The sequence below is a fragment of the Pleurodeles waltl genome, chromosome 4_2, assembly GCF_031143425.1.
Source record: "Pleurodeles waltl isolate 20211129_DDA chromosome 4_2, aPleWal1.hap1.20221129, whole genome shotgun sequence".
Taxonomy (NCBI): Eukaryota; Metazoa; Chordata; class Amphibia; order Caudata; family Salamandridae; genus Pleurodeles; species Pleurodeles waltl.
Window position 1 is genome coordinate 489,814,925 of NC_090443.1, and position 24,720 is coordinate 489,839,644.

At 48.3% G+C, this 24,720-nt stretch overlaps 1 protein-coding gene across 2 annotated transcripts in view; it reads right to left on the reverse strand.

Moving 5' to 3' along the window:
- RGL3 (ral guanine nucleotide dissociation stimulator like 3) overlaps window positions 1-22,047 on the reverse strand; it is a 319,494-nt gene extending 297,447 nt beyond the window's left edge. The window contains exons 1-2 of one of the 2 annotated variants that reach the window (XM_069231883.1): window positions 21,266-22,047; window positions 20,259-20,925 (exon numbers count right to left, since the gene is read on the reverse strand). In XM_069231883.1, the coding sequence (XP_069087984.1) occupies window positions 20,259-20,489 (231 nt within the window). In that variant the 5' untranslated portion in view covers window positions 20,490-20,925; window positions 21,266-22,047. Of the gene's footprint in view, window positions 1-20,258 lie in introns of both variants that reach the window. The other variant, XM_069231882.1, reaches the window with a different exon arrangement.
- Between the last annotated feature and the right edge of the window lie 2,673 nt (window positions 22,048-24,720).

Here is a 24,720-nt window from a genome sequence, read left to right on the forward strand (position 1 = left end):
GCAAAGACACCCCAGGTTCTCGGAGGAGGAGCTCAGGGTTATGGTGGAGGAAAGAGGAAAGAGCCACAGCTATTTGGAGCACAGGTGCAGCACACCTCAATAGCAAGGAAGATGGAGCTATGGCGAAGAATAGTCGACAGGGTCAACGCAGTGGGACAACACCCAAGAAATCGGGCCGACATCAGGATGAGGTGGAACGACCTACGGGGGAAGATGCGTTCCGTGGTATCAAGACACCACCTGGTGGTACAGCGGACTGGCGGCGGACCCCCACCTCCTCCCCCACAACTAACAACATGGGAGGAGCAGGTCTTGGCGATTCTGCATCCTGAGGGCCTCGCAGGAGTCGGTGGAGGAATGGACTCTGGTAAGTCAAACCTTTAACTACCATATCCCCCACCCTACCTGCATGCTATCACAGACCCCCACCCTCGCCCCCTCCCCTATCACTCCAACTCCTCACTAATGTACTAATAACACAAACCACACATCCCAACACCAAGCCCTGCATGCAACAACAAAGCATGGACACCCATCACTAAAGCATGCCCACTGCACATACCCATAACACCCCCCTCAACCATCATCACACAAGCCCCCACACAGGAATGCTAGCACTGGGGTACACGCTCACCCACCCATTGCACACCATGACACACAGATGCAATAATCATGCTTTTACACCCCTGCAAGACCACTACCCAACGTCACCAGACAAGATGGTCCAGACATCTCCACCCCACCCACAGAAGAGGCCCACAGTGATGACAGCAGCTCTGTCCAACTGGATCCAGATGACCAGCCCGGACCATCGTGGGCCTCGGGACAGTCGGATCCCCTCACACAGGCACAGGCCACCACAGACCTTCCACCCTCTGGTAACACCAGCACAGCACCCACCCAGCGGGCCCATACCTCCGTCCCCAGGACACGTCAATCAGCTGTGTGTCCACCACTACAGGGAACCCAGGATAACCCACCACCCCAACAACAACAGGGACCTGGGGGCAGTGGCAGTGGGCACACGGTCCAGGGGGCGGAGGCCCAGGAACACAGGGGAACTGGGAGGGCTGCCGTGCGACAGGGGGCGGGCAGGCCAAGGGAACCCACTCTCCACGAGGCCCTCTCCTCCATCATGGGAGCCTACCACCACTCCCAGGAGACGATGGCAACAGTCCTGGCCAAGTTTCAAGAGACCCAGCGCATGCAGGAGGAACAGTATTTGGGGTTCAGGGAGGAACTCAGAACCATCAGCTCCGCCCTGGGCACCATCGTAGGGGTGCTGAAGGAAATACTTAACACCAGGAGGGACACTGTGGCACTCCAAGGGGCCCCTGACACTAGCATGGACGATGAACTGCCCACCACCTCCGCCGGCGCTAGTGGACAGGACGCCCCGCCACAGGACCACCACACCAGCAACCCACCACCTGCAGACTCAGAACCACCCCGCAAGCGGTCCCTGAGATCCAGGAACAAGACAGAGCACGATGCCAAGACCCCGCCAAGTAATGAGACCACCCTGATTGTCAAACCACTGTCCCACTTTGTAACCCTGTCTATATTGGAACTGCCCCAGCTCCACTTCCTATGCCCATATGGGCGATGCACCTGTGAGACTAATAGACTGGACTCTGCCATGGACATTCCTCCACCATCCCCCCTCACCATTTTACAACCCCCTCCAATAATGAGCACTTCAATAAACACCCTTGAAGCACAAAACAATCTGGAGTCAGTCTGTAATTTCGAATTTGTGTATTAGCAATTACAGTGACAAAATGCTTTTTAAAATGTAATGTCAACATACCTATGTCACACAGCTCAAGTCCATGAGGAATCTAAGCAGTTGACACACGTTGGTAACCAAACCAGTGAAACCGTAAGGGAAAATAACAACTCAGTGACCATACACTGGGTGAAATCGACAGACAGGATAGATGTAGAAGTGTTAAAGTACTTGTAGTAGGCAGGAATGTTTTCTCACCTGTGTGTCACTGGAAATATTGCTGGATGACTGAGTCTCTGTTGTCAATGTCTTCTTCCTCTGCTTCCTCTTCATCACTGTCCACAGGCTCCACAGCTACTACAACACCACCATCTGGACCATCCTCCTGCAGAAAAGACACCTGTCGACGCAAAGCCAAGTTGTGAAGCATACAGCAGGCCACGATGATCTGGCAAACCTTCTTTGGTGAGTAGAATAGGGATCCACCTGTCATATGGAGGCACCGGAACCTGGCCTTCAGGAGGCCGAAGGTGCGTTCGATCACCCTCCTAGTCCGCCCATGGGGCTCATTGTAGCGTTCCTCTGCCCTGGTCCTGGGATTCCTCACTGGGGTCAGTAGCCATGACAGGTTGGGGTAACCAGAGTCCCCTAATAGCCACACCCGGTGCCTCTGGAGTTGACCCATCACATAAGGGATGCTGCTATTCCGCAGGATGTAGGCGTCATGCACAGAGCCAGGGAACATAGCATTTACCTGGGAGATGTACTGGTCTGCCAAACATACCATCTGTACATTCATGGAATGATAACTCTTCTGGTTCCTGTACACCTGTTCACTCCTGTGGGGGGGGGGCCAAAGCTACATGGGTCCCATCAATGGCACCTATGATGTTGGGGATATGTCCCATGGCATAGAAGTCACCTTTCACTGTAGGCAAGTCCTCCACCTGAGGGAAAACGATGTAGCTCCGCATGTGTTTCAGCAGGACAGACAACACTCTAGACAACACGTTGGAAAACATAGGCTGGGACATCCCTGGTGCCATGGCCACTGTAGTTCGAAATGACCCACCTGCAAGGAAATGGAGCACTGATAGCACCTGCACTTGAGGGGGGATTCCTGTGGGATGGCGGATTGCTAACATCAGGTCAGGCTCCAACTGTGTACACAGTTCCTGGATTGTGGCACGGTCAAACCTGTAGGTGATGATCAAACTTCTTTCATCCATTGTCGACAGGTCCACCAGCGGTCGGTACACCGGAGGATGCCGACATCTCCTCACATGTCCCAGCGGACGGTGCCTATGAAGGACAACAGCGACCACAGAGTCAAACAACTCAGAGGTATGTACCCACAGTCTACACAGAACACCATTCATACACAAAAATGTGGCCTGTATTTGTGTTGTGAGACAAGGCCTAGGTATGTGTGACGCAGTTGGTAATTAGGCCATGTGGGCCCATGAAATTGCGGCTGCCTGACCTGTAAAGTGGGACAATGGGATGTGAGGTAACTGCGCTGGCGTTGTACACCGTCGCAGTAGGCGGTCGAAGACCGCAGCGCAATGCTGCATTGGTTAACAATGGACCCTGTGGGTCCCAGGAGCCAATGACGATGTACGCCGGCGGTAATGGTACGCACTGCCGCGGACATGACCGACGCGGACGTGACCGCCATTTTCTATCTGTTCATTCACTCGATACCTGATCTTCGACAGGAGAGGACCTACACTGCAAGTGCTGCTGTGACCTCGGTCTGGAAGAGACAATGGCTTGTGCGTCTGGGGAAAGGGCCCCTGCCTTCACCGCAGAGGAGTTGGAGAAGCTCGTCGACGGGGTCCTCCCCCAGTACACGCTACTCTACGGTCCTCCAGACCAACAGGTAAGTACACAGGGAGCATGCTGTATGGGCTATGCCTGTGTGGAGAGGGCTGGTTGTAAGAAGGAAGGGGGCACAGTTCTGCGTGCATGAAGGACTGTGAATGCATGTGCCACATGGCAAGGGTAGGGATGTGGGCCACTCACTTTGACGGAGCAGTTGGTAATGACTTCTCTTCTTCCCCTGTACATGTCATGTAGGTCAGCACCCACCAGAAGAAGGATATTTGGCGTGCCATCGCCAAGGACGTCCGGACCCTGGGGGTCCATCACAGACGGAGCACCCACTGCCGTAAAAGATGGGAGGACATTTGCCGCTGGAGCAAGAAGACAGCGGAGGCTCAGCTGGGGATGGCCTCCCAACGTGGGAGGGGTGCCCGTCGAACCATGACCACCCTGATGTTCAGGATCCTGGCGGTGGCCTACCCTGAGTTGGATGGGCGCTTGAAGGCATCACAGCAGACACAAGGGGGTGAGTACACTATCATTCAGCGTACTTTGTGCGCAGTGAAGGTGTCTGGGTGGGGGAGGAGGGCTGTGGGTTTCCCTAGGCCAGGGCGAGTTCCGTAGGCAAGGCCCCTCCGTGAGGCAGGCCATGTGGCCCCCCACCCCACCTCTGTAGAGTGCCAAGTACAGCTATTCATGCCCCTGTGTCACCTATGTGTGCAGATGTCGTCCATAGCCTTGTAGGCCATTTCCCAGGAATTGCATCTGTAGAGCCCAACAGCACGACGTAGTGCAGGGGGCTGCTTTGTCTGTATTGTCCGCCAACGGTAGCGGTAAGCCATGCACTCAACCTGTTTTTCTTCTGTCGTCCCCCCCTTTTTGTGGTCTCCCTGTTCTTGTGTGCATTAGCATCCTCAGGCGGAGGTACAGTGGCACCGGAGCACGAGGGAGCTGCACCCACATGGGCATGGAGGCCCACACTACGGACTCAGAATACACCAGTGGGACGGAGGGCGAGGGGAGCACCACAGCGGTCACAGGATCTGCAACCAGCGACACGGACTCATCCTCCGATGGGAGCTCCCTTGTGGTGGCGGCAACATCTGTGCCCCCCACTTCTACAGGTACAGCCGCCACCGCCCCTACCAGCACCGCCCTCCCAGCAGCCCCTCAGCCTTCGCCCTGTGCCCGCTCACCAGGAGGGTGGGCATCACCTTCTTCCCCGGCACCTCTGCCCCTGCCCCTGTCACCTCTGCTGCCCTCAGTGAGGAGGCCATTGACCTCCTCAGGTCCCTCACTGTTGGGAAGTCTACCATTTTTAATGCCATCCATGGTGTAGAAAGGGAGTTGCAACACACAAATGCATTCCTGGAGGGCATTCATTCTGGTCAGGCTGCCCTTCATCGAACCCTTCAGACTCTGGCCTCAGCACTGATGGCAGCCATTGTCCCTGTGTCTAGCCTCCCCCCTCCAACTTCCTCCTCCCAAACCCAATCCCCTGTACCTCTGCCTATCCCAAGCACACCATCAGACCAGCCTGCACACACCTCAACACACAAGGGAAGCTCAGGCAAACATAAGCACCACACATCCCATAGGCACTCACGCAAGCATCACACACATACAGTCACACCAACATCCACTGCCTCCACTGTGTTCCCCTCCTCCTCATCTCCCTCCCAGTCTCGTCTACACCCACACCTGCATGCACTACCACTACAGCCATTACGTCCCGCACAGCACACCCACCACCACACCCCGCTCATGTGCACTCACCACCACACTACCATTTACACGTCCCCTGTGTCCTCTCCCAGTGTGTCTGTGACGCCCCCTCCCAAGATACACAAACGCAGGCACACACCCACCCAACAGCCACCCACCTCACGACAGCCTCCAGCCCATGCACCTGCACTCAAAACCACAAAAGTTACACCTCCTACAACCACCACCTCTTCCTCCACTCCCAAACCCCCTCCAGCTACCCGTCCCAGTGTCTCCAACTCATAGGTCCCGTACTAGCACCTCAGCCAAAAAATCTACGGGACGAGTTGTGTCTGTTTACAGGTATGTGGAGTGCACCGGCCACCAGGGCAGCCAGTGTGGCACGGAGCCACAGCGCAGCCAGTCCCCCCCCCTGTGAAGCACCAGAAGTTGGACAGTACCCAGCGGGAGAGGGGGAAGACTCCAGCCAGCCAAGCCGCTCACAGGGGTCCCGGGGGGAGTGTCAACTAAGCTGTGACTCCTCCCAAGGTGGGGAAGGGGCAGAAGAAATCTCCAAAGTCTGGGAGGAGCAGCACGGCGGAGAAGACCGCCATCATCCCCGCTGCCCAGGAGGCCACTGCCAGCCCCATCATCACTGGCCAGGAGGCCACCACCAGAGTCACTGCCCAGGAGGCCACCGCCAGAGTCACTGCCCAGGAGGCCACTGCCAGCCCCATCGTCACAGGCCAGGAGGCCACCGCCAGAGTCACTGCCCAGGAGGCCACCGCCAGCCCCATCGTCACAGGCCAGGAGGCCACCGCCAGCCCCATCGTCACAGGCCAGGAGGCCACCACCAGAGTCACTGCCCAGGAGGCCACCGCCAGAGTCACTGACCAGGAGGCCACCGCCAGCCCCATCGTCACAGGCCAGGAGGCCACCGCCAGCCCCATCGTCACTGCCCAGGAGGCCACCGCCAGCACCATCGTCACTGGCCAGGAGGCCACCGCCAGAGTCACTGGCCAGGAGGCCACCGCCAGCACCATCGTCACTGCCCAGGAGGCCAGCGCCAGCCTCAGCCCAGCTGGCCAGGAGGGCCCCGCAAGCCACAGCCCAGCTGACCCATGAAGGACCGCCAGCCACAGCCCTGCGGGGCAATGACGGACCGCCTTGGCAAGGACCGCTGAACAGTGCAAAGACCGCTGAACAGGGCAAAGACCGCCATGGAAAGCACTGCTGAACAGGTCAGACACTGGCAACTCAAGCACCGCTGAACAGGGCAAAGACCGCCATGATAAGCACCGCTGAGCAGGTCAGACACTGGCAACTCAAGCACCGCTGAACAGGCCAAGGACCGCTGAAGAAGGCAAAGACCGCTGAACAGGGCAAAGACCGCCATGGAAAGCACCGCTGAACAGGTCAGACACTGGCAACTCAAGCACCGCTGAACAGGCCAAGGACCGCTGAACAGGGCAAAGACCACTGAACAGGGCAAAGACCGCTGAACAGGGCAAAGACCGCCATGGAAAGCACTGCTGAACAGGTCAGACACTGGCAACTCAAGCACCGCTGAACAGGCCGAGGACCGCTGAACAGGGCAAAGACCGCCATGGAAATCACCGCTGAACAGGTCAGACACTGGCAACTCAAGCACCGCTGAACAGGCCAAGGACCGCTGAACAGGGCAAAGACCGCTGAACAGGGCAAAGACCGCTGAATAGGGCAAAGACCGCCATGGAAAGCACTGCTGAACGCCATGGAAAGCACCGCTGAACAGGTCAGACACTGGCAACTCAAGCACCGCTGAACAGGGCAAAGACCGCCATGGAAAGCACCGCTGAACAGGTCAGACACTGGCAACTCAAGCACCGCTGAACAGGCCAAGGATTGCTGAACAGGGCAAAGACCGCTGAACAGGGCAAAGACCGCTGGGCACCAGTCCCCCTCCAGAACCAGTGGAGACTTGCATCCACTCCATCTGTCCTGCACAGGATGAAGCACTCTGGGCACCAGTCCCCTTCCAGAACCAGTGGAGACTTGCATCCACTCCGTCTGTCCTGCACAGGATGAAGCACTCTGGGCACCAGTCCCCCTCCAGAACCAGGGGAGACATGCATCCACTTGTGTGACTGTGGCTTTGCACTCCCCAGGATGTAATAGTGGGCAACCCACCCACTGTAGAGACTTGAGAGACTGTGGCTTTGCACTCCCCAGGATGTAACAGTGGGCAAACCACCCACTGTAGAGACTTGAGAGACTGTGGCTTTGCACTCCCCAGGATGGAACAGTGGGCAACCCACCCACTGTAGAGACTTGAGAGACTGTGGCTTTGCACTCCCCAGGATGTAACAGTGGGCAAACCACCCACTGTAGAAACCACCCACTGTAGAGACTTGAGAGACTGTGGCTTTGCACTCCCCAGGATGTAACAGTGGGCAAACCACCCACTGTTGAGACTTGAGAGACTGTGGCTTTGCACTCCCCAGTATGTAACAGTGGGCAAACCACCCACTGTAGAGACTTGGGAGACTGTGGCTTTGCACTCCCCAGGATGTAACAGTGGGCAAACCACCAACTGTAGAGACTTGAGAGACTGTGGCTTTGCACTCCCCAGGATGTAACAGTGGGCAAACCACCCACTGTAGAGACTTGAGAGACTGTGGATTTGCACTCCCCAGGATGGTACAGTGGGCAACCCACCCACTGTAGAGACTTGAGAGACTGTGGCTTTGCACTCCCCAGGATACATCAATGTGCATGGAGCCCCCTCGTGTATCTGGCGTGGTGCACTCATCCGGCTGAGGTGCCCCCTCTTCCCTTCCCCCTGAGGTGCCTGTTGTATTTCTATCTGATGCCCCTGCAGTGTTCTCTCCGTTTGGATCCGGTATTTTGTGTGGGCCTCGCCCATGCATTTTGGGCCCCGTGGTCCACGGACTATGAATGGTGCTATACCTGCACTACTAATCGTGGTGTATAATTTGTTTATTATGTATATATATATATGTATATATTTGCTTACTGTATTTTGATATATTACAATGGTTCCACTCATTTCCTTTTGTCTTGCAATTCTTCTGGGGGGGTTGGGGGTGTTACTGTTATGTATAGATAAGCATTGGTGTGTGTGTTGTTGTGGTTGAGGGTCGGGGTGGGGGTTGGGGTGTTAGGTGCAGTACTCACCGTGGCCTTCGCCGCTGGTGTTGATGCTCCTCGTAGAAGAGCAGGAAGACTAGTGCAGGAAGAATATGGAGTTTCGGCTCCATTGTGCCCTCCTTCTTCGTGGAGTGTGTAGAGGTGAGCGTTTCCCTTCGAAATGGCTGTTTCTGCCATGTTTTTATCCGCGGTGAATCTGCCCCGGAAAAGGTGGCGGATTGGTAGGTTGTGATACTGTGGGCGATACATTGTCTCCCACCTGTCTGTTGGCGGTGACCGCCAAGGTGTTTGCTTGTATCGCCGTGGCGGTCTGAGTGTTAAAGTGGCTGTCTTTGTTGGCGGTTTCAGCCACGGTCATAATTGCAAAATTATTACCGCCGCCCTGTTGGCGGTCTTACCGCCGCTTTAACACCATCCGCCAGGGTTGTAATGACCACCTTAATATTCTTAACTTCACATCTGTGTACCTTGAAAATATACATATATCGCCATGGTACATATATGTGGAGCTATATATAGTAAAACTTTAATTACTTATAGAAATGTACCTTCTTGATATTTTTGTCCTCGATATTCTTGACACAATATTTTATCTCACTTTATTTTTATTCTGACTAAACACCCCTTTGGTCAACTGAATTAACTTGTCAATGAACTGCGAACAATGTCTTACATGAGAGTAGATGCAGATACAGTGTGTAAGGATAGGGATTGAGATACAGATATTTTCAGGAATTGTTAAATAAGCAGCAGCAGTTTTAAGAATCTTGTGTGCTCTGGCACCAGTCCGGGAAAGATATTGGTCAGGAAGCTTTGAAAGACTGGAGTTGACTCAACAAAATTCCTAGAATGTTTTTTTCCTGACTGTCTTTGGAGACCTGGAAGATGTTGAGTGGGGATTCGGCGAAGATCATTGTTCTGTTTTAAGAGGAGTGCTGATGTGGAGGAATGTGATTCTATGAAAAGGAAGTCAGCAGATAAATGGCAGTCAGTCAAACTGTGGTGGACCCTCTGTCGAACATAATGACTCATTGCATGACTTTCAGTACAGTCAGCCTACTTCAGTTACGTGGCATCCCTCATTGAAGTTACAGTGATATAGTATTTCTACAAAGTTGTGCAGCTCAGGAGGTTCTTCCCTTTGCCTTCTTATCAATTCTCCCGACCCCCTCAACTCTTCTGAAAAGGTATATCATTGAAATCTTACATTTGTAACTTTTTGTGGGTACCTTTACATTAGAGGCACTATCAAATTATTTGTTTTTAATATAATTGATAGTACTTCAGACCTATATGCTATAAGATTAATATTATGAATTGATTATTACTGTTTTTACATGCACCTATGCTTTGCAATTAAACATAATTAAAAAATCAACTCAAAACAAAAACTGCTTGATTCGCTACCCAACCCCAACCTCAATTCCCCCAAAATTCACTAATAAATCTGTGTCCCTACCACATTTTATTGTTGTACCCTTTGTATTAATCTACACAGTTAATGTTTCTTTTATACTTTATGCTACTGCTAAATAATCTTAATGTTGACAGCTTCTAATTTGTTTGTTTCCACCACCTGTTGCCAGAGCCCACTACCTAAAAGACTAGACGCCTGTGGCTAGGAAGGCATGCTGCCCCCTGAAAGTCCATTATCAAAGCCCTTTCCCCAGAACGATATGTACATGTCACTCAAAGGATTTGTACCTTGTCTATTTCTTTTAGTAGAGGTCATCTCACCAGATTTCTTAGCAAATTATGTCACCATCTGATTTCCTTAGAGCTTCATCAATTGCCATGGTCTTCGGTGTGTAAAAGAACACTTGTTGTGAATCACAATGGTTAACATGGATCCATATATATATCCATATGTATGTACTACATAGATATCATACTTAGATATAGTTCTCACCTAAAATATCTTACTTCTCACTGTAACAAGCTGCCCAGAGCTTCAGAGGCTTCCAAATCTGACCTTGCCTGGACAAGCTTCAACAGCTGTTCTAGGCCCACTTAGAGGTCACTTTGCTTTTCCTGACTTCCACATTAGTTTGCTTATCAGCATGTTCATTTATGCTTACACTGCATTTTTGTATATTTGGCACTGTGCCAATGTTGCATTTCTATGCTTGCCCCTGTTTGGCACTGTGACCTTTTGGGTGTGCGTATGTTGCATATAAGGTCCAAAAAACATTCACTCAAGGAATAAGTAGCCTGTTTGTATTATGCATATGGTTTTTTCGGGTTTGCTCTTTTTCCTTGCTGCCCAGCAAGCATGCTATGGTACCTACAAATACATTTCATTTTGTTCCTGGGCAACTGCTGTGTATTGTGTTTCTTTCATTGCTCCTGGGAGGGTGCAAATAGTATTTACCTAACAGATGGTGATCCGTGATAGTGTGGAGCAAAGATAATATAATGTGTGAAGCATTACTGATATTGTTTTGAGACAGATGTCTGCAAGTGTATGGAACAATAATAAGATTAACTGAATGTAGCTCAGTGAATGGAATATAGGATGGATTGGGCCAGTGACGTGTGAGTGAGGCCCCACATTTTTAAGTAGAATTCCTGATGGTGCAACGAGTTGATTTATGACAACGATGTGAACATGGATCCACCTTTTGTCCATGTTCTTTCCATCTTCTCCCCCTTTTTCGCAGATTCTCAAGTGCAGCAGTGCCTATACAATGGAGGGAACCGTGATTAATATGGATTTAAATAGATGCATTAGTCTGAGTGAGCTGATGAGGTATTAGGTCCTGAAGAAAGGCAATTTCGCCCTCTTTTGGGCCGTAGTGATTGATGGCTAAAACATGTCGACCTTGATCTAGATGTAGGTGTATATAATAACTCCAGACACAACACAATTGTTCTTAATCTTGTCCGAGATCACCAATAATAAAGTAGGTACACTGGTACAATGGCGCACTCTAGACAATTTTAATACCACTTATTTTCTTTCGTTTTCCACACATCACAGAATCTAGGTGCACTGGCACTTTAAGGACCATCTTAACCTACTCTGCTGTAATCAGGCGCATAAGCATATCCAGGAGGCAGGGTCTTTTTACAAGAATAAAAGATTGTGACAGGAACATAGGAATCAGGTTTTTTTGCACACCTGCTTATGTTGATTTTGGTTATAATGCATACGGGAAGGTAAGCAAGTAGTTGTTCCTTCTCACTCTCTCTTGTTTTGTTTTGGGTAAATGCATTTAAAGTCAACTGTTAACTTTGCATGAAATAAACCCTAGTTTAGAATCATTCTTAAATAAACAAATGAAAGATTTCATGTAAAGAAACAACAATAACATTGTCAGTGATTATTATTCAATACTGACCAAGGCTAAATGTAGCCTACTACCGCAATTTTTTCTCAACATAAATACAGGTTAATTAGTCTTAAAATTATTTTTACTAAAATTGTTTTTGCAGCTTATGATGTTTATAATGCCTAATATCACTACTGTAAATATCAGCTTTGTGCACCCCTTTCTTTTCATGCTGAACTACAATTTAAGGCAATAGAAAGGCTGGGTCATATCATTAGAATTGCATTATGTTGTCCTAAAAATTGTTTAATTATCCTTTTCATAAATATTCTGTTATAACATCTTATTAATAAGAAGTTAATATTTTTGCATTTAATTTTCTCTCTCTACAGTTTTAAGCACACTTTTAATGCACTGTTACTTTTTCTGTGTCATTTTCCTCAACGTGTGCAAAGTGCACATTCAGGTTTCTGTGTCTAAGTAGGTAACTATGTTGTGTACAAAATAAGATGATTTTGAGCTCTAACAATGGCAACATTCCTACATCTGAGTTACAAAATTAAAATGTGAGTTTTAGTTTGTGTGGCCTAGTGGCTGCAGTGTGTCTCAAGTACCCTGGCTCACTGCATGCCTTTTGCACAGGATTTCAATGCGCGTACTGGCCTTCTAAATTTTCTTGAGCCAGATCTTTAGCAGGTTCCTTTTCCCATCTGGTGTTAATGGATAATAGAGCGTACACTGCACACCAATACAAAAACAGCAACGTTTTGATCCTACCTTTCCACAGACTGAAAATGTCAGTGCAAAGCCATATATAGTCCTCAGTCAGGCTTCTGGCCGTGCAGAGCTCTGATGGGACTTTGAAATAGGTCAAACACTAAATGGCATCTAACAACTGTGCTAAGACAAGGGACATGAATACACAACAACAGGTTTAAGTGTCAGATACCGAGTTTTTGTATTTAGCACTACCTAGCACTGTTGTTAGAAGAAATGCTGTCATGGGCAGCGTTAAACATTTTCTCATCCAAAGTTATGCAAAGGCGTAATGACAACTGTGACAATCCTTTTTTTTTTTACAAACACTTATCTACTTATGCACACTCTCCTTTGTTATGTAACAAATTTTTACTAACAAAATTGTTTAAACCTGTGTGCTGTCAGGTATTATGCAATGTCCCAAAATTTGCATTTATTAAAACAACCAATCTGAATGCTGGACTTTACTAGCCAGCCACCTGACATACCTCACTATGTCCTGTGGGTTCATACTCATGTTTTGTAAAGTTGACACATAAATCCAAATGCTTTTCCTTTTTCAATGCAATGTTTCTTTTTATTATTGTTACTATCCCTTGTGTTTAAAACACCAATGTTCCTTCATCCACTGCTATTCATAACCAATGCATTGACTTCAAGGCACTGTTCAATAATGTAGAATCTTAGTGACGCATCACTAAGATTCTACATTATTGAACAATACCTTGAAATATTCTTTATGTTTCAGAGTTTATATCCAGAGGGACTGTTTCCAACGGTCTTTGATTTTAACAAAGCCTCATGGTGGAATGGCCAAGAAAGGAGGGCGGAGATTGATTTAGATCTTACGACTCTCTGTGCGTGCTGGGTATATGTACCAGGATAATTGCTCACAAAAGGCAGCTGCCTCTGCGTGCCACCACTAGTTGGTGCCATATATCAAGAAAAAGTGCAAAGACTGCCATTTTCTTCATGAATAGGGAACACTTCAACAGAGCAGAGCATTTGATTTAGTGTAGTGTGTATTTCTTGGGTTTGTTGTTTAATCTTCATGGAGGGCATAGAGGGGTGTCTATTGTCCCTCTCTTCCCTGTGCATTGTTGGTGCCACATACCTGATGCCTTTCTGCTGTGGTTTATGTCACCAAGCCTCTCTTTGCGAGGGTTGGTCTTACAACTAACTGTCAACCTGTTGGAGTACCAGAAGAGTTATGCATGTGGAGATAATGTGCTTGTGGTTGGGTGCAGTATGGGTGTCAGTGTCTTTGCATAGCTTAGTGCTGCTGTTACAAATGTGTGTGGTACTGAGGTTTGGTGCGAATGTTCCCTTTGACTAATAGCCAATGGTCTGCATGCGTTGTTTAGTGTAGTGTGGTGAAGGGAGATGTAATGTAAAGAGTATGGCAAGAGGTGTGTTGTGATGTAGTGTGATGTCATGTATTGTGTTAAGGATGGTGTGATGTTGAATGTTGGGGGGCTGTCCTTGATGTGGAGTGGAGTGATACTCTAGGTAATAGGCAAAGGTATGATATGATGGTGATGTGTTGGGGGATTATGATATGGTGCTGTCTGTTCGGTATTTGTGTGGTACTGTCTGTTGTATTGTGTTGGTGTAGTTGTAGAATGTTCAGGTGTGTGATATTCTACACCGTGGCATGTTGCCATGTTGCATTATCAATAGTGGTGTAATTTACTTTAGTGCTGTGTGGTGGGGTTTGGTGGGCATGATATTCTGTTAGATGTTGTGAAGATGTGTGAAATTATGTGCTACTCACTGAGCTGCAATTTGAGGTAAAAAATTCCTTGAGTGGCTATTAAGTAGCTTCAGTTTGATCACGGATCTGGTACAGTTGTTGGCTTTGGGCCAACACAACTCGGCTGTGTGCGTCAGAACCTTGCAATGCACATCCTTTATGAATGACATCAAAATGTCACAACTCACAAAGACATTGCCTAAAGCAATGTATTTTACTTTAATAAAATAAGCTCTAGCAGGTACTTGCTGTGTAAGTATGATCATGGAGTAAACGTGTGAAAAAGGTGAGGGCATACCATGTGGTGAGGAGATCTAAGAAGGGTTATGGGCCCAAACCTTTCCCAGACCTTGCCACCAGCACCATGAAGTCAGCACCTGAGTGTCCATTCATGAGGCATTTGTGTGCAACTCAGCATAACGACCTCTTGAATGCTAAGAAAATAATTTTGAGAGGTTCGTGTAATAGCGGTGGACCCAGCGTTTCCAAGATCTGGGCTCTTCTGTGACCAACACTGCCTAGCCCAAGTGGCCTTTGCAATGGCCTTAATGCAACAGACTCTGCCGCAGCTCTATGGCCCATCAACAGGAGCAGACACCCATGTGACTTGTGTTTCTCCAACTCTCCTAGGGGCCTTTCAGAGACAGTGGCCTGACATGACTGTCTCCTCCCCAGCTTTATCAGCCTTCTTTGGCAACAGCCAGTCATTTGACTCATGCTGTTCCAGCCCTCTATAGTGGCCTTTCAAGCAGCAGTGGCCACCATGGCCCTGACACGAAGCTCATGTTCAAGGCTGGATTAACAATTAAACAAATTAGGCACATGCTTAGGGCATCAAGGGAAGGGGTACCAAAGACACTTTCCATTGTCAGATTCACCATGGACCATATGGTGCAAAACTGCAAATGGTGCAGCTGAACCAGGTTCCACAAAAAGGGGCCCGACAATAAATGAAACAATTACAACATATATATACAATAATAAAAATAATAAAATAGTAATAATAGAGGTTGATGAAATACATTAATCTTGGGAATACGACAAAATTAGAATCTGGTAACTCCCACACGGAATTAATTTAAAACGTGCAGCTCTGTATGGATCATTAGCTGACCAACTGTGCACTTCACAAGATGAATTTAAAAGATATGAAGCAGCTACAAAGGAAATGCTACAAGATGTTGATTACAGGGCAGCTCAATTTGCAAATGTATCAGAAAGAAGCTACCCAATGACGGAGATGCTGCACCAGAAGTATACATGAATGCCAGAGATAAATTTTGTACCACTACCTTTTACACAATTGTTGACGAACTTGAAACTGAGATGAGAAGAGGAGAGATATACAAAGAAATAACAGAGAGATTTTCTTTTCTAAGTGATGTGCCACATAATGTCACTTGATCATCTACTGAGATTGAAAGGCATTCTCAGTGTTGTCAAAAGCTGATTGATGCTTACCCAGAGGACTTGAATACTAATTTCTCAGCTGAACATCAGCACTTTCACTCATATGTGTGTCATACGTTTAGTGCAACTGTTGGACCTGGCCCTTTTTGCAGGGTCATCCCCAATTTTTTTGCCTTCCTCCTATTTCTCTGACATCTTTTTGTTGGCTATAGGACTCTGGGCACTTTGTCACTGCTGACCAGTGCTAATGTGCTCTCCATTTTAAACTTGGTGTGATTAACTTACACTTGATTGGCTTATTTAATTTACCTGTAAGTCCCTTGTACAGTGGTATCCCCTATACCCAAGGCCTGTAGATTAAATGCTACTAGTGGGCTTGCAGCACAGCTTGCGCTACCCACAGAAGTAGCCTTGCAAACTTGTCTCAGGCCTGCCACTGCAGGGCCTGCATGTGCTACTTGCTGCCACATGGACCTGGCAAGTTTGCGGCCTGGCATGGCCAGGCCGCAAACTCCCATGTTACTGCAGATAAGCCTCCCCTAACATAGGCCCTAAGTAGCCATATGGGCAGGGTGCTGTGTAGGTAAGAGATGTATGACATGTGCCTTGTTGTGTGGCATGTCCTAGTAGTGACAAACAGCCTATCTGGTTTCTCACTGCTGTGAGTGCTGCCTCTGTCATAGGGTTGCATTTGGCAATGCATTTGCATATGTCTAAGTGGTATGTCCTAATCTATAAGGAGCAGCATAGGCATGTTTGGTATGTTTGGACTGGTAGTGAAAAATCGTGCTTACTGCTATAGGTGGATTTTACATTACTATTTTAGAAATGCCACTTTTAGAAAGTGGGAATTTGTCTGTGCTTATAACTCTGGTGCTTTTGCAACTTGACTCCAATCCACGTCTGGGGTGGAGTGACAGCTGGGCTTTGTGCATAATTTCCAGACAGCCATCACACAGGGAAGGTAGAGGTGTAATAGGAGTACATCTGCATACTGAGTGGACTTCCTGGACAGTGAGAGGCAGAGGCGGGAAGCACTTACATTTGTATAGGATGTGTCCTGCTGTGGCACAAAGGGCTCATTTACCCCTTACTGATGGGTAGATCCAGTGTGGAGGAGAAGGGGCATTCCTGGAACCAGTTAGAGCTTGTTGGAACCTTCTCCTAACTTTTAGAAGCTGTGCAAAATGAGTATAAGTACAGGGGTGGTTCCCCATGTTTTTATACACTGCATGGATCTGCCAGGAGGAATTGTTATGCTGCAAAAAGGAACCACCATTAGGACTGACCTGCTAACGTCCTGAACAGTGACCTGCTAGGTCACCAGTAGGACTGCCATCTTGCTGCCAGGACTCTGATGAGCTGGCCTGCTGCTGTTCCCTGTGCTGTGCCCAAGTTGTTCTTCAGGGGCTGGGTGGTGTGCCCCCTTTCCTCCTGTGTCCTACTCTCCGGTGCTACAAAGGGCTGCCTTCGTTAACCCCAAAGAGCACAGGCTGAGCATTGTGCGGTGTCCAGGAGCAGCTTGGTGCAGGGAGAGCACTTTCCTATGACTGGTGTAGCGCATGGAAAGCGCTGCACCCGACCTGAAGAGCGAGGAGTGTTCGCAACCTGGGCCACAAGCAAACAAGGAATGCTTCATCCAGTGCCCACGGGGCACAGGCGGGCACTTACTTAGGAGGATTCACCGCCACAACCTTGGCTGAAGCACTTAACAAGCTGACTCACAGCCAAAAGTGTCAGGTGGTTTCTCCCCAGTCAGGTCACCTCAAAGAGGAGAGGGTAGTGGTTCGGGAGACCCTGGAGGGCACCGGGTGCGCTCCCCTGTCAAGGGCGGCTGGAGAGAAAGCCACAGTTGCCGACAGCCGCTCCTGCGTAGAAGAGGGTGGCTGTTGGGAGCTCTGTCCTACACAGGGGACCTAGAGAGGTCACCGTGCTGACAAGAGAAGTGCGTGTGCCTCCCCCTGTGGCAGCATATCTTCAGGGGCATTTTTGTTGCATCTGCAAGACAGGGGACGGAAACCTGGGCAGCGGTTCTGTTCCTGTGGGTGGGAAAAAGTACTGCATTGATTATACTAGGAGCACAGGAGCTCCTGTGGTGACCGTGGTGAGATTTAATTTACCAAATAACTATTAAAAGATGCTCAACTGCATTGGAGGTTTTGTTGGATGATCGTTGTGATGTTCTTCACTGTACTTACTGCCTCTCATACAACAGAGGTGCAGGTGCACTGGATTTATGGGGTTGTGCTGGTAACCTATGGAGCAGGTATTCCTGAAATGTGATTCATTATCTTCTGCATTGTTTTGTACTCTGGGGTTGATGTATGTGCAAATACTGTTTCAGGGGACCCTGTGACAAGCACAGTAATGTTTCTTCCATTATATTTACCTTCTGACATGTTCCAGATGGAAATGTTTCATTATGATTGCACCATGAGAGTCTAACAGCAAACTGCTGGGCAGAATGTTACTGATGTTTGTTGTTTTTGGTCTAGTAATGTTTTATGCAATACAGTTTATTTTTATATAACTTGTGGAATTTTCATTGTGGTGTATTTATCGTGTCACTAGTGTGTGTGTTGTGCAAACACTTTATGCATCACCTCTGGGATAAGCCTGACAGCTTGTGCCAAGCTACCAAGGGGATGAGCAGGAGTTATCTTCGGTGTGTAGCTCCCTTGCCCTGACTAGAGTGGTGGTCCCTGCCTGGCTGAGGTGCCTACCCTAGCCAAGTAGGAACCCCATTTCTAACAGCAGCAAAAAATGTAAAAACAAGATTCAGTCATGCTGGACTTTATAAAATAATTGTAAAAGACAATATTGAGTCTGCCTTTTCAAATGTAGACATTTGCTTTCATATATTATTTAACATTAATGTCACATACTGTTCAGCTGAGCATTAATTTTCTCAGCTGACCTATATTAAAAATCCCAACAGAACAACTATGAAACAAGGAAGGCTTATCTCTACTAAGTATAGAAGATTATGTGTTGCCTAAGATTAGTTTTGAGGATCTGATCAAAGACGTCACAGTTAGAAAAAATAGGAGAAAACTTTTCAAATATAAATAAAGTTGAAGTAAACAAAAATAAACATAATTTTCCATCTTACTGTAAGTTTTGTTTCATTTCGAAAAATGTTATTTTATTTTACAGTTTATTATTGTTTATACTTTGAATTAGGTATATATGGGAGCACCAAAATCTTTTAAGTGCTTAGGGCCTCCAAAGGTGTAAATCTGGCCCTGCTCATCTCCAACCCTAACGCTTTAGAGGCCCCAGGCCTCACTGTAACAGTCTTAGCCTAAAGCACGAGCTAAAAGACTGAGGTGATGTATCTGTTCGGGGTGGAAGGGCGGATGCTTCGATGACAGAATTCCAGAAAACGGAAGAGGCACGTTTCCTTCCCCCGGTCCCACCCCTCTCTGCTTGTCTTAACTCACTGCAAGGCCTGTTTCTTCGCACAGCCCTTTGGCCAGGGCCACTATTGCTCCTTGTATCATATGAAGAGCGCTAAAGTAACAGCTCGCTTGTGAAACAGATCATTGTTATTGTCTCAGCTGCATAGATGTGGAATTAATCTGCAGATCACTGATTAAGAGGCATATTGCATCGGTTACAAATGTATGTGTGTGTGTGTAACCTCCGGGTCGCAGGGCTGAATCCAGGAAAAAAGCTATTTCACAGTCACATCATCTGTAGTCAGGCTCTGACATCATTCCAGAGACCTGACTTCTAACTGTGACATCACTGTAAGAACCGGATATCAGACTGTAAAGTCATTCCTGGATTCGGTCATCAGATTGCGACATCATCCTTGGCCTGTGTCACAATTAAAGGGACCTGATGTCTAAACCTGACCACTTTAGGTACCGGCCATCAGATGTTGACATTAATTCACTGTCATATCATCCTCGGCACCGGACATCAGACTATGGTATCTCTCCAATAATGTGACATCACTGTCGGCACGAGATATCAGGCGTACCTCATTCCAGCAACCAGACGGCAGATTGTGACATCAATTCAGAATCTTGACGTCATGTTGTGACATCACTCTAGGAACTGTACATCCGACTGTGACATAATTACAGGAACTGAGCCTCAGACTATTGCATTACCCTATGAAAGGGTCGACGGATTGTGACTTCACTCCAGGAACAGGACCCTGACATCAGTCCAGAAATCGGCCATTAGACTGTGATATCAGTCCAGGAACCAGAGGCCAAATTATGATACCCGTCCAGTAACTGGACATCAGACTGTGACATCAATTTCGAGACCAAATATCAGTTTGTGATTTGTAACATCACTTCAGGACCGGATATCAGTTGGTGATATTGATTCAGAATCCTGCCTTTAGACTGTGACATGACTAGGGAACAGCTGGTGACATCGCTGCAAAAATACTGTCAGACTTTGATATCACTGTAGGAACTTGAGGTCCGAAAGTGACATCACTGCAGCAACTTGACTTCAACCCACAGAAAAGCAAGATCTCTCAGCATATCAGTACATCGGGACTAAAAAATGTAGGATCCTGGAAACACAATTCTACCTTTAAAATAGCCAAACGTGGATTATACACATGGGTTTAAAGAAAGACACTGATAATGTTAAATAAGGTAAAACAGGGCATTTATGACTGTGCACTTACCTTACTCGTGATTCTTGTTTCAGCACTCAAGCAGCGTGGTCTATAGGCCTTGAGTGACACACGACTGCTTATGTCCAGATCGAGGCTATAACGGGCACTACGTGAGAGGGTTGGGCGCTCTCCAAATAAACTCCGCCTTCCACGCCCCATCCTGGTGACAATGGACTGGTGGGTACTGCAGGGCTCTTCTTGTGTGATGGGGCGATGCCGTGGCCACCCGAATGCTGTCATCCCCTCTCTGGCACTGTGTCACGGTACCTCCTGTCATCTAGGTACAGGCCAGCCATACCCCTCGTCCTGAGGCTGTGGCCCTGCCAGCCTGTCCGATGCATGCAATATCCTTGTTGATTTAAGTGCCTTCTAAAAACTTGTACTGGCTTTCAAGCAGCAACCAACATTGAAAGCTTTTGCATCTAACAAGCTTCGTCAGCTCTGCTGTTGATATTCAGTTACAGATAAAAACCGGTGTTTTCAGGGTCCATTAAGCTCCTGGCATCACCACTCCTAATGTTCATTAAACTCTTGACGTTGTCAAATATGGAGTACCCCAAGCTGCTTGCATCATTGTTGTTGACTTTATGTAAGCCGCATCCATCACCAACTTTAGTGTTCACTGAGTTCCAACCATATCTGGGGGATCCCAACGCAATACAATTTGCATCTGTCACTGTGTGAATAAAGAGTGAATAAAATCAAGCCGTTGCTTGCATCAAAACTCCCACCATTGTTAATCTGAAATGTTAAGGTTCGATGAGATTTGGGCAGCATTTGCATTCAATACGAACCCACCATTTTTTGCCTCAATCCTCCGACCACCACTGATAAATGAAGCCCATTCGGCTTTCGCCATCAACTGAATTGAAAGCGAATAAGGTGCCACCACCATCGACCTCCCCATCCATTAAGCTCCTACTATTGCAAGAGTCAACGTTCAGTAAGCTCTTACCATTGATTCAATTACAATTCCTGTTGTTGATAAGCCCTGTATATGTTTAATAAGATCTCACCAGCATTAACGGTCAGTAGTTTCCAGCCATTTGTTGCGTGTAAACTCCTGCAGGCATCTCAATGTTCAGTAATCTCCATCTGGTATGAACTCCCAGAAGCCCCTGGCACCATCGGCTTCTACACCCAATAAGTTCCTGCCGCTGCGTGAGACTATATTCAATAAGCTCACCCCACTGTTTGTACCAAAGATCCTGCCACTGATCAAGGCTATGAGTGTTCAATTAGATCTCTCCAGCGCCAGCCCTCAGTAAGCTCCAGTCAGGGGTGGCTTCTGTATCCAGTAAGCTACTGTCTTTGACATTGCCAAAGTCCAACAAGTTCCCGTCATGGTCAATGCTGATGTTCAGTGAGCCCCTAATATGCCACAGCAGGGCAAGAGGAACCCAGGGTCGCAGGAACAGAATAGTTGGATTTGGTTGAGAAGGAAGACAGCTGAGCAGTAGATATTGTTGTGCTTCTAGAACAGGTAGTATATCAACAGAGCCCTTAACTCTTCTCGCGAGGCTTGTCATCAAGGCTTCATGGTGCCCATCGGGTCACTCCAGTGAGCAGCAGGGCAGTAGTGAGCAGCAGGCGCGGTATGCCACTGAGAGGGCAAGTCAAGGCAGTCTGAGCAAGTTAGGCGAGGCAAGCAAGGAGATAAGTCCCAGGATGGACAGTCTCGGACGGTGGGCAAGGCTCAGCAGGTCAGGCGAACAGACAGGGCCAGGCAGGGCCTACAAGGAGGCTGGCGGGGCAGTCAGTCCCCCGTGCCTCCGTTCCACTGATAAACGTCTCGCGCTCAAGACCCTGCCCTGCCTTCCCTCCCTCCCTCGTCTTTCCAGGCAGGGCCCTCCCCAACCAGCAGGCCTTCCTCCCAGAGTCAGCAGGTTTCAGGGAAGAGTAATCTGGACTCCGGAATCCGCTCTCTGGTGAACGGTGACTACAGGAACCGGGCCCTAAAATGTGTAATCAGCACATGGGGCGCAGCACACAGGCCGGAAACCAAAGCATAACCGGGCCTGACCTAACATAACACCGGCGCGGCTCAGGCCCGACCAGGGATGGAATAGGCAGGGGGCCGCCTGCCGCCCGCACACCCCCTCGTTTCCTCTGGCACATCCTGTGTCCTTCTCCCTGAAAAACAAATCTATCATGGACTCAGACGGCGGAAAGCTTTCTCTTCTTTCCTCACATTTTTGTGGGGAAATTATATTCTTGGACTTTTTTCAATTATTTACCAAGCCAGGAAAAAGAGCCTACGCAAGCGAAGCCTCGGTGCTTCCGTCCCCCAAAATGTTGCAGTGTGTAACTTTGCAGCTGTTCGCTGGCGCCGCTTTGGAAAGAGAAAAGTTGATGCATGTCCCACTCTTGTATGAGATGGGCACCGCCGAAGCCCCTGTAGGCCCACCCACGTTCTAATCCAATCAGCTGTTTACCGTGTTCGCATCCCCTCTTCCTGTAAGAAGTTAAAAACAAGAAGACAGAAAAAAAAAAATAACAGACAAAATAATTTGAGGGAAGCTGATGTCAGCCGAAAATGTGTCGCTTCCGCGTTCTTCCTAGCCTAAAAGAGACCAGGCTGGGCTGCGTGATATGCCATGCCTATTTATATAGCGACAAAACGTACTTTTAATGTGCCTTTGCTGGTGTGGAAACGAGGGACGAGGAAATATGGGAAGAACAAGCAATGCTCAAGTGTGCACCAGGGAAGTGTGGTTGTGATTTTTCTGTTTCCTGCACAGTCTCTTCCCTTACACTTGAAGTCTCCAGTAATTTCAGTCAGTACATTGATGTTACTGACCGTTGAATTTGCTCCCATTCACAACTTCCGGCCATGTTAATTTCATTCACAATATTGGTGTCCGTGTTACTTACAGAGCCTGTGCCATCACACGTGATGTCCATGTCGCGCCATGGATTGATGCATCTATACCTGTTACCACACATTACGCTCTCCAGCACCTGACGTCACTGGTAAAGGCGGTCTGTTAATTGATGCTTTTGTTCCCTTTACCTGTACAATCCACCAACTCACCCTAGGGCTCCTGGTACCATCGGTTTAGGGCGTAGGCCTGCACCCAGAGGGGACTAGCGGGGCCGAGCGGAAACCAGCTAAGGCCCGGCAGGAAAAGGCGCACAAAGAGACAAAGGTGCCAGCAGGAAGTAGCACCTCCCCAACCTCCACCTTTTGATTGCTGGGCAGAAAGAGGGTAGAGGACAAGAGCGCCAAATGGCCAGAAGGGCGCAAAAGGAAGGGCCAATATGGGAGGCCTTGTTCAGGTCTGAGCGATGCTTCTTCACACCTAGAATTATCATAAATGTCAAAGTGATTTATGCCAGGCACAAATGATTTATGGCTCTAATAAAACTAACACGGGCAGCATTGCTGTAAATCAATGTTAATAAACTGCGATCAATAGCTTCCAAACTAAGTAAAAGTGTCTTGTATTGTTTTGTTCTGGAGTAGGGCGCATGCAGGGGTTTACAGACTGACGTACCCGCAGCCCCACCTCTCTCACCTCTTGCTCTTGGTAATGTGTGATGTACGTGTACATGTTACCTGCAGTCCTCCATCACTCCTGATTTCCCGAGTATTGACAATCAATACATTGATACCCGTCTTTGTTACCTGCACTAATGTTAATCTGTAAACGGATGCACCTGTGCCCCTTACCTGCTCTGCCCCCTCATACACCTGATGCCGAGGTAAAGTTGCCCTTAGATTGCTGCAGTGATCTTTTACCTGCGAGGCATATGTTCTCCCACGAGGTATAGCTGGTAATGTATGTCTGTAGATCCTTACCAACCTGTTACCTGCACAGCCCCATGTCAAACCTGAGGTCCCTGATAATGTCACTCTTACCATTCTCTATCTGCTCCTGTTACCTGCACAGCCCCATGTCAAACCTGAGGTCCCTGATAATGTCAGTCTTTACATTCTCTATCTGCTCCTGTTACCTGCACAGCCCCATGTCAAACCAGAGGTCCCTGATAATGTCAGTCTTACCATTCTCTATCTGCTCCTGTTACCTGCACAGCCCCATGTCAAACCTGAGGTCCCTGATAATGTCAGTCTTACCATTCTCTATCTGCTCCTGTTACCTGCACAGCCCCATGTCAAACCTGAGGTCCCTGATAATGTCAGTCTTACCATTCTCTATCTGCTCCTGTTACCTGCACAGCCCCATGTCAAACCTGAGGTCCCTGATAATGTCAGTCTTACCATTCTCTATCTGCTCCTGTTACCTGCACAGCCCCATGTCAAACCTGAGGTCCCTGATAATGTCAGTCTTACCATTCTCTATCTGCTCCTGTTACCTGCACAGCCCCATGTCAAACCTGAGGTCCCTGATAATGTCAGTCTTACCATTCTCTATCTGCTCCTGTTACCTGCACAGCCCCATGTCAAACCTGAGGTCCCTGATAATGTCAGTCTTACCATTCTCTATCTGCTCCTGTTACCTGCACAGCC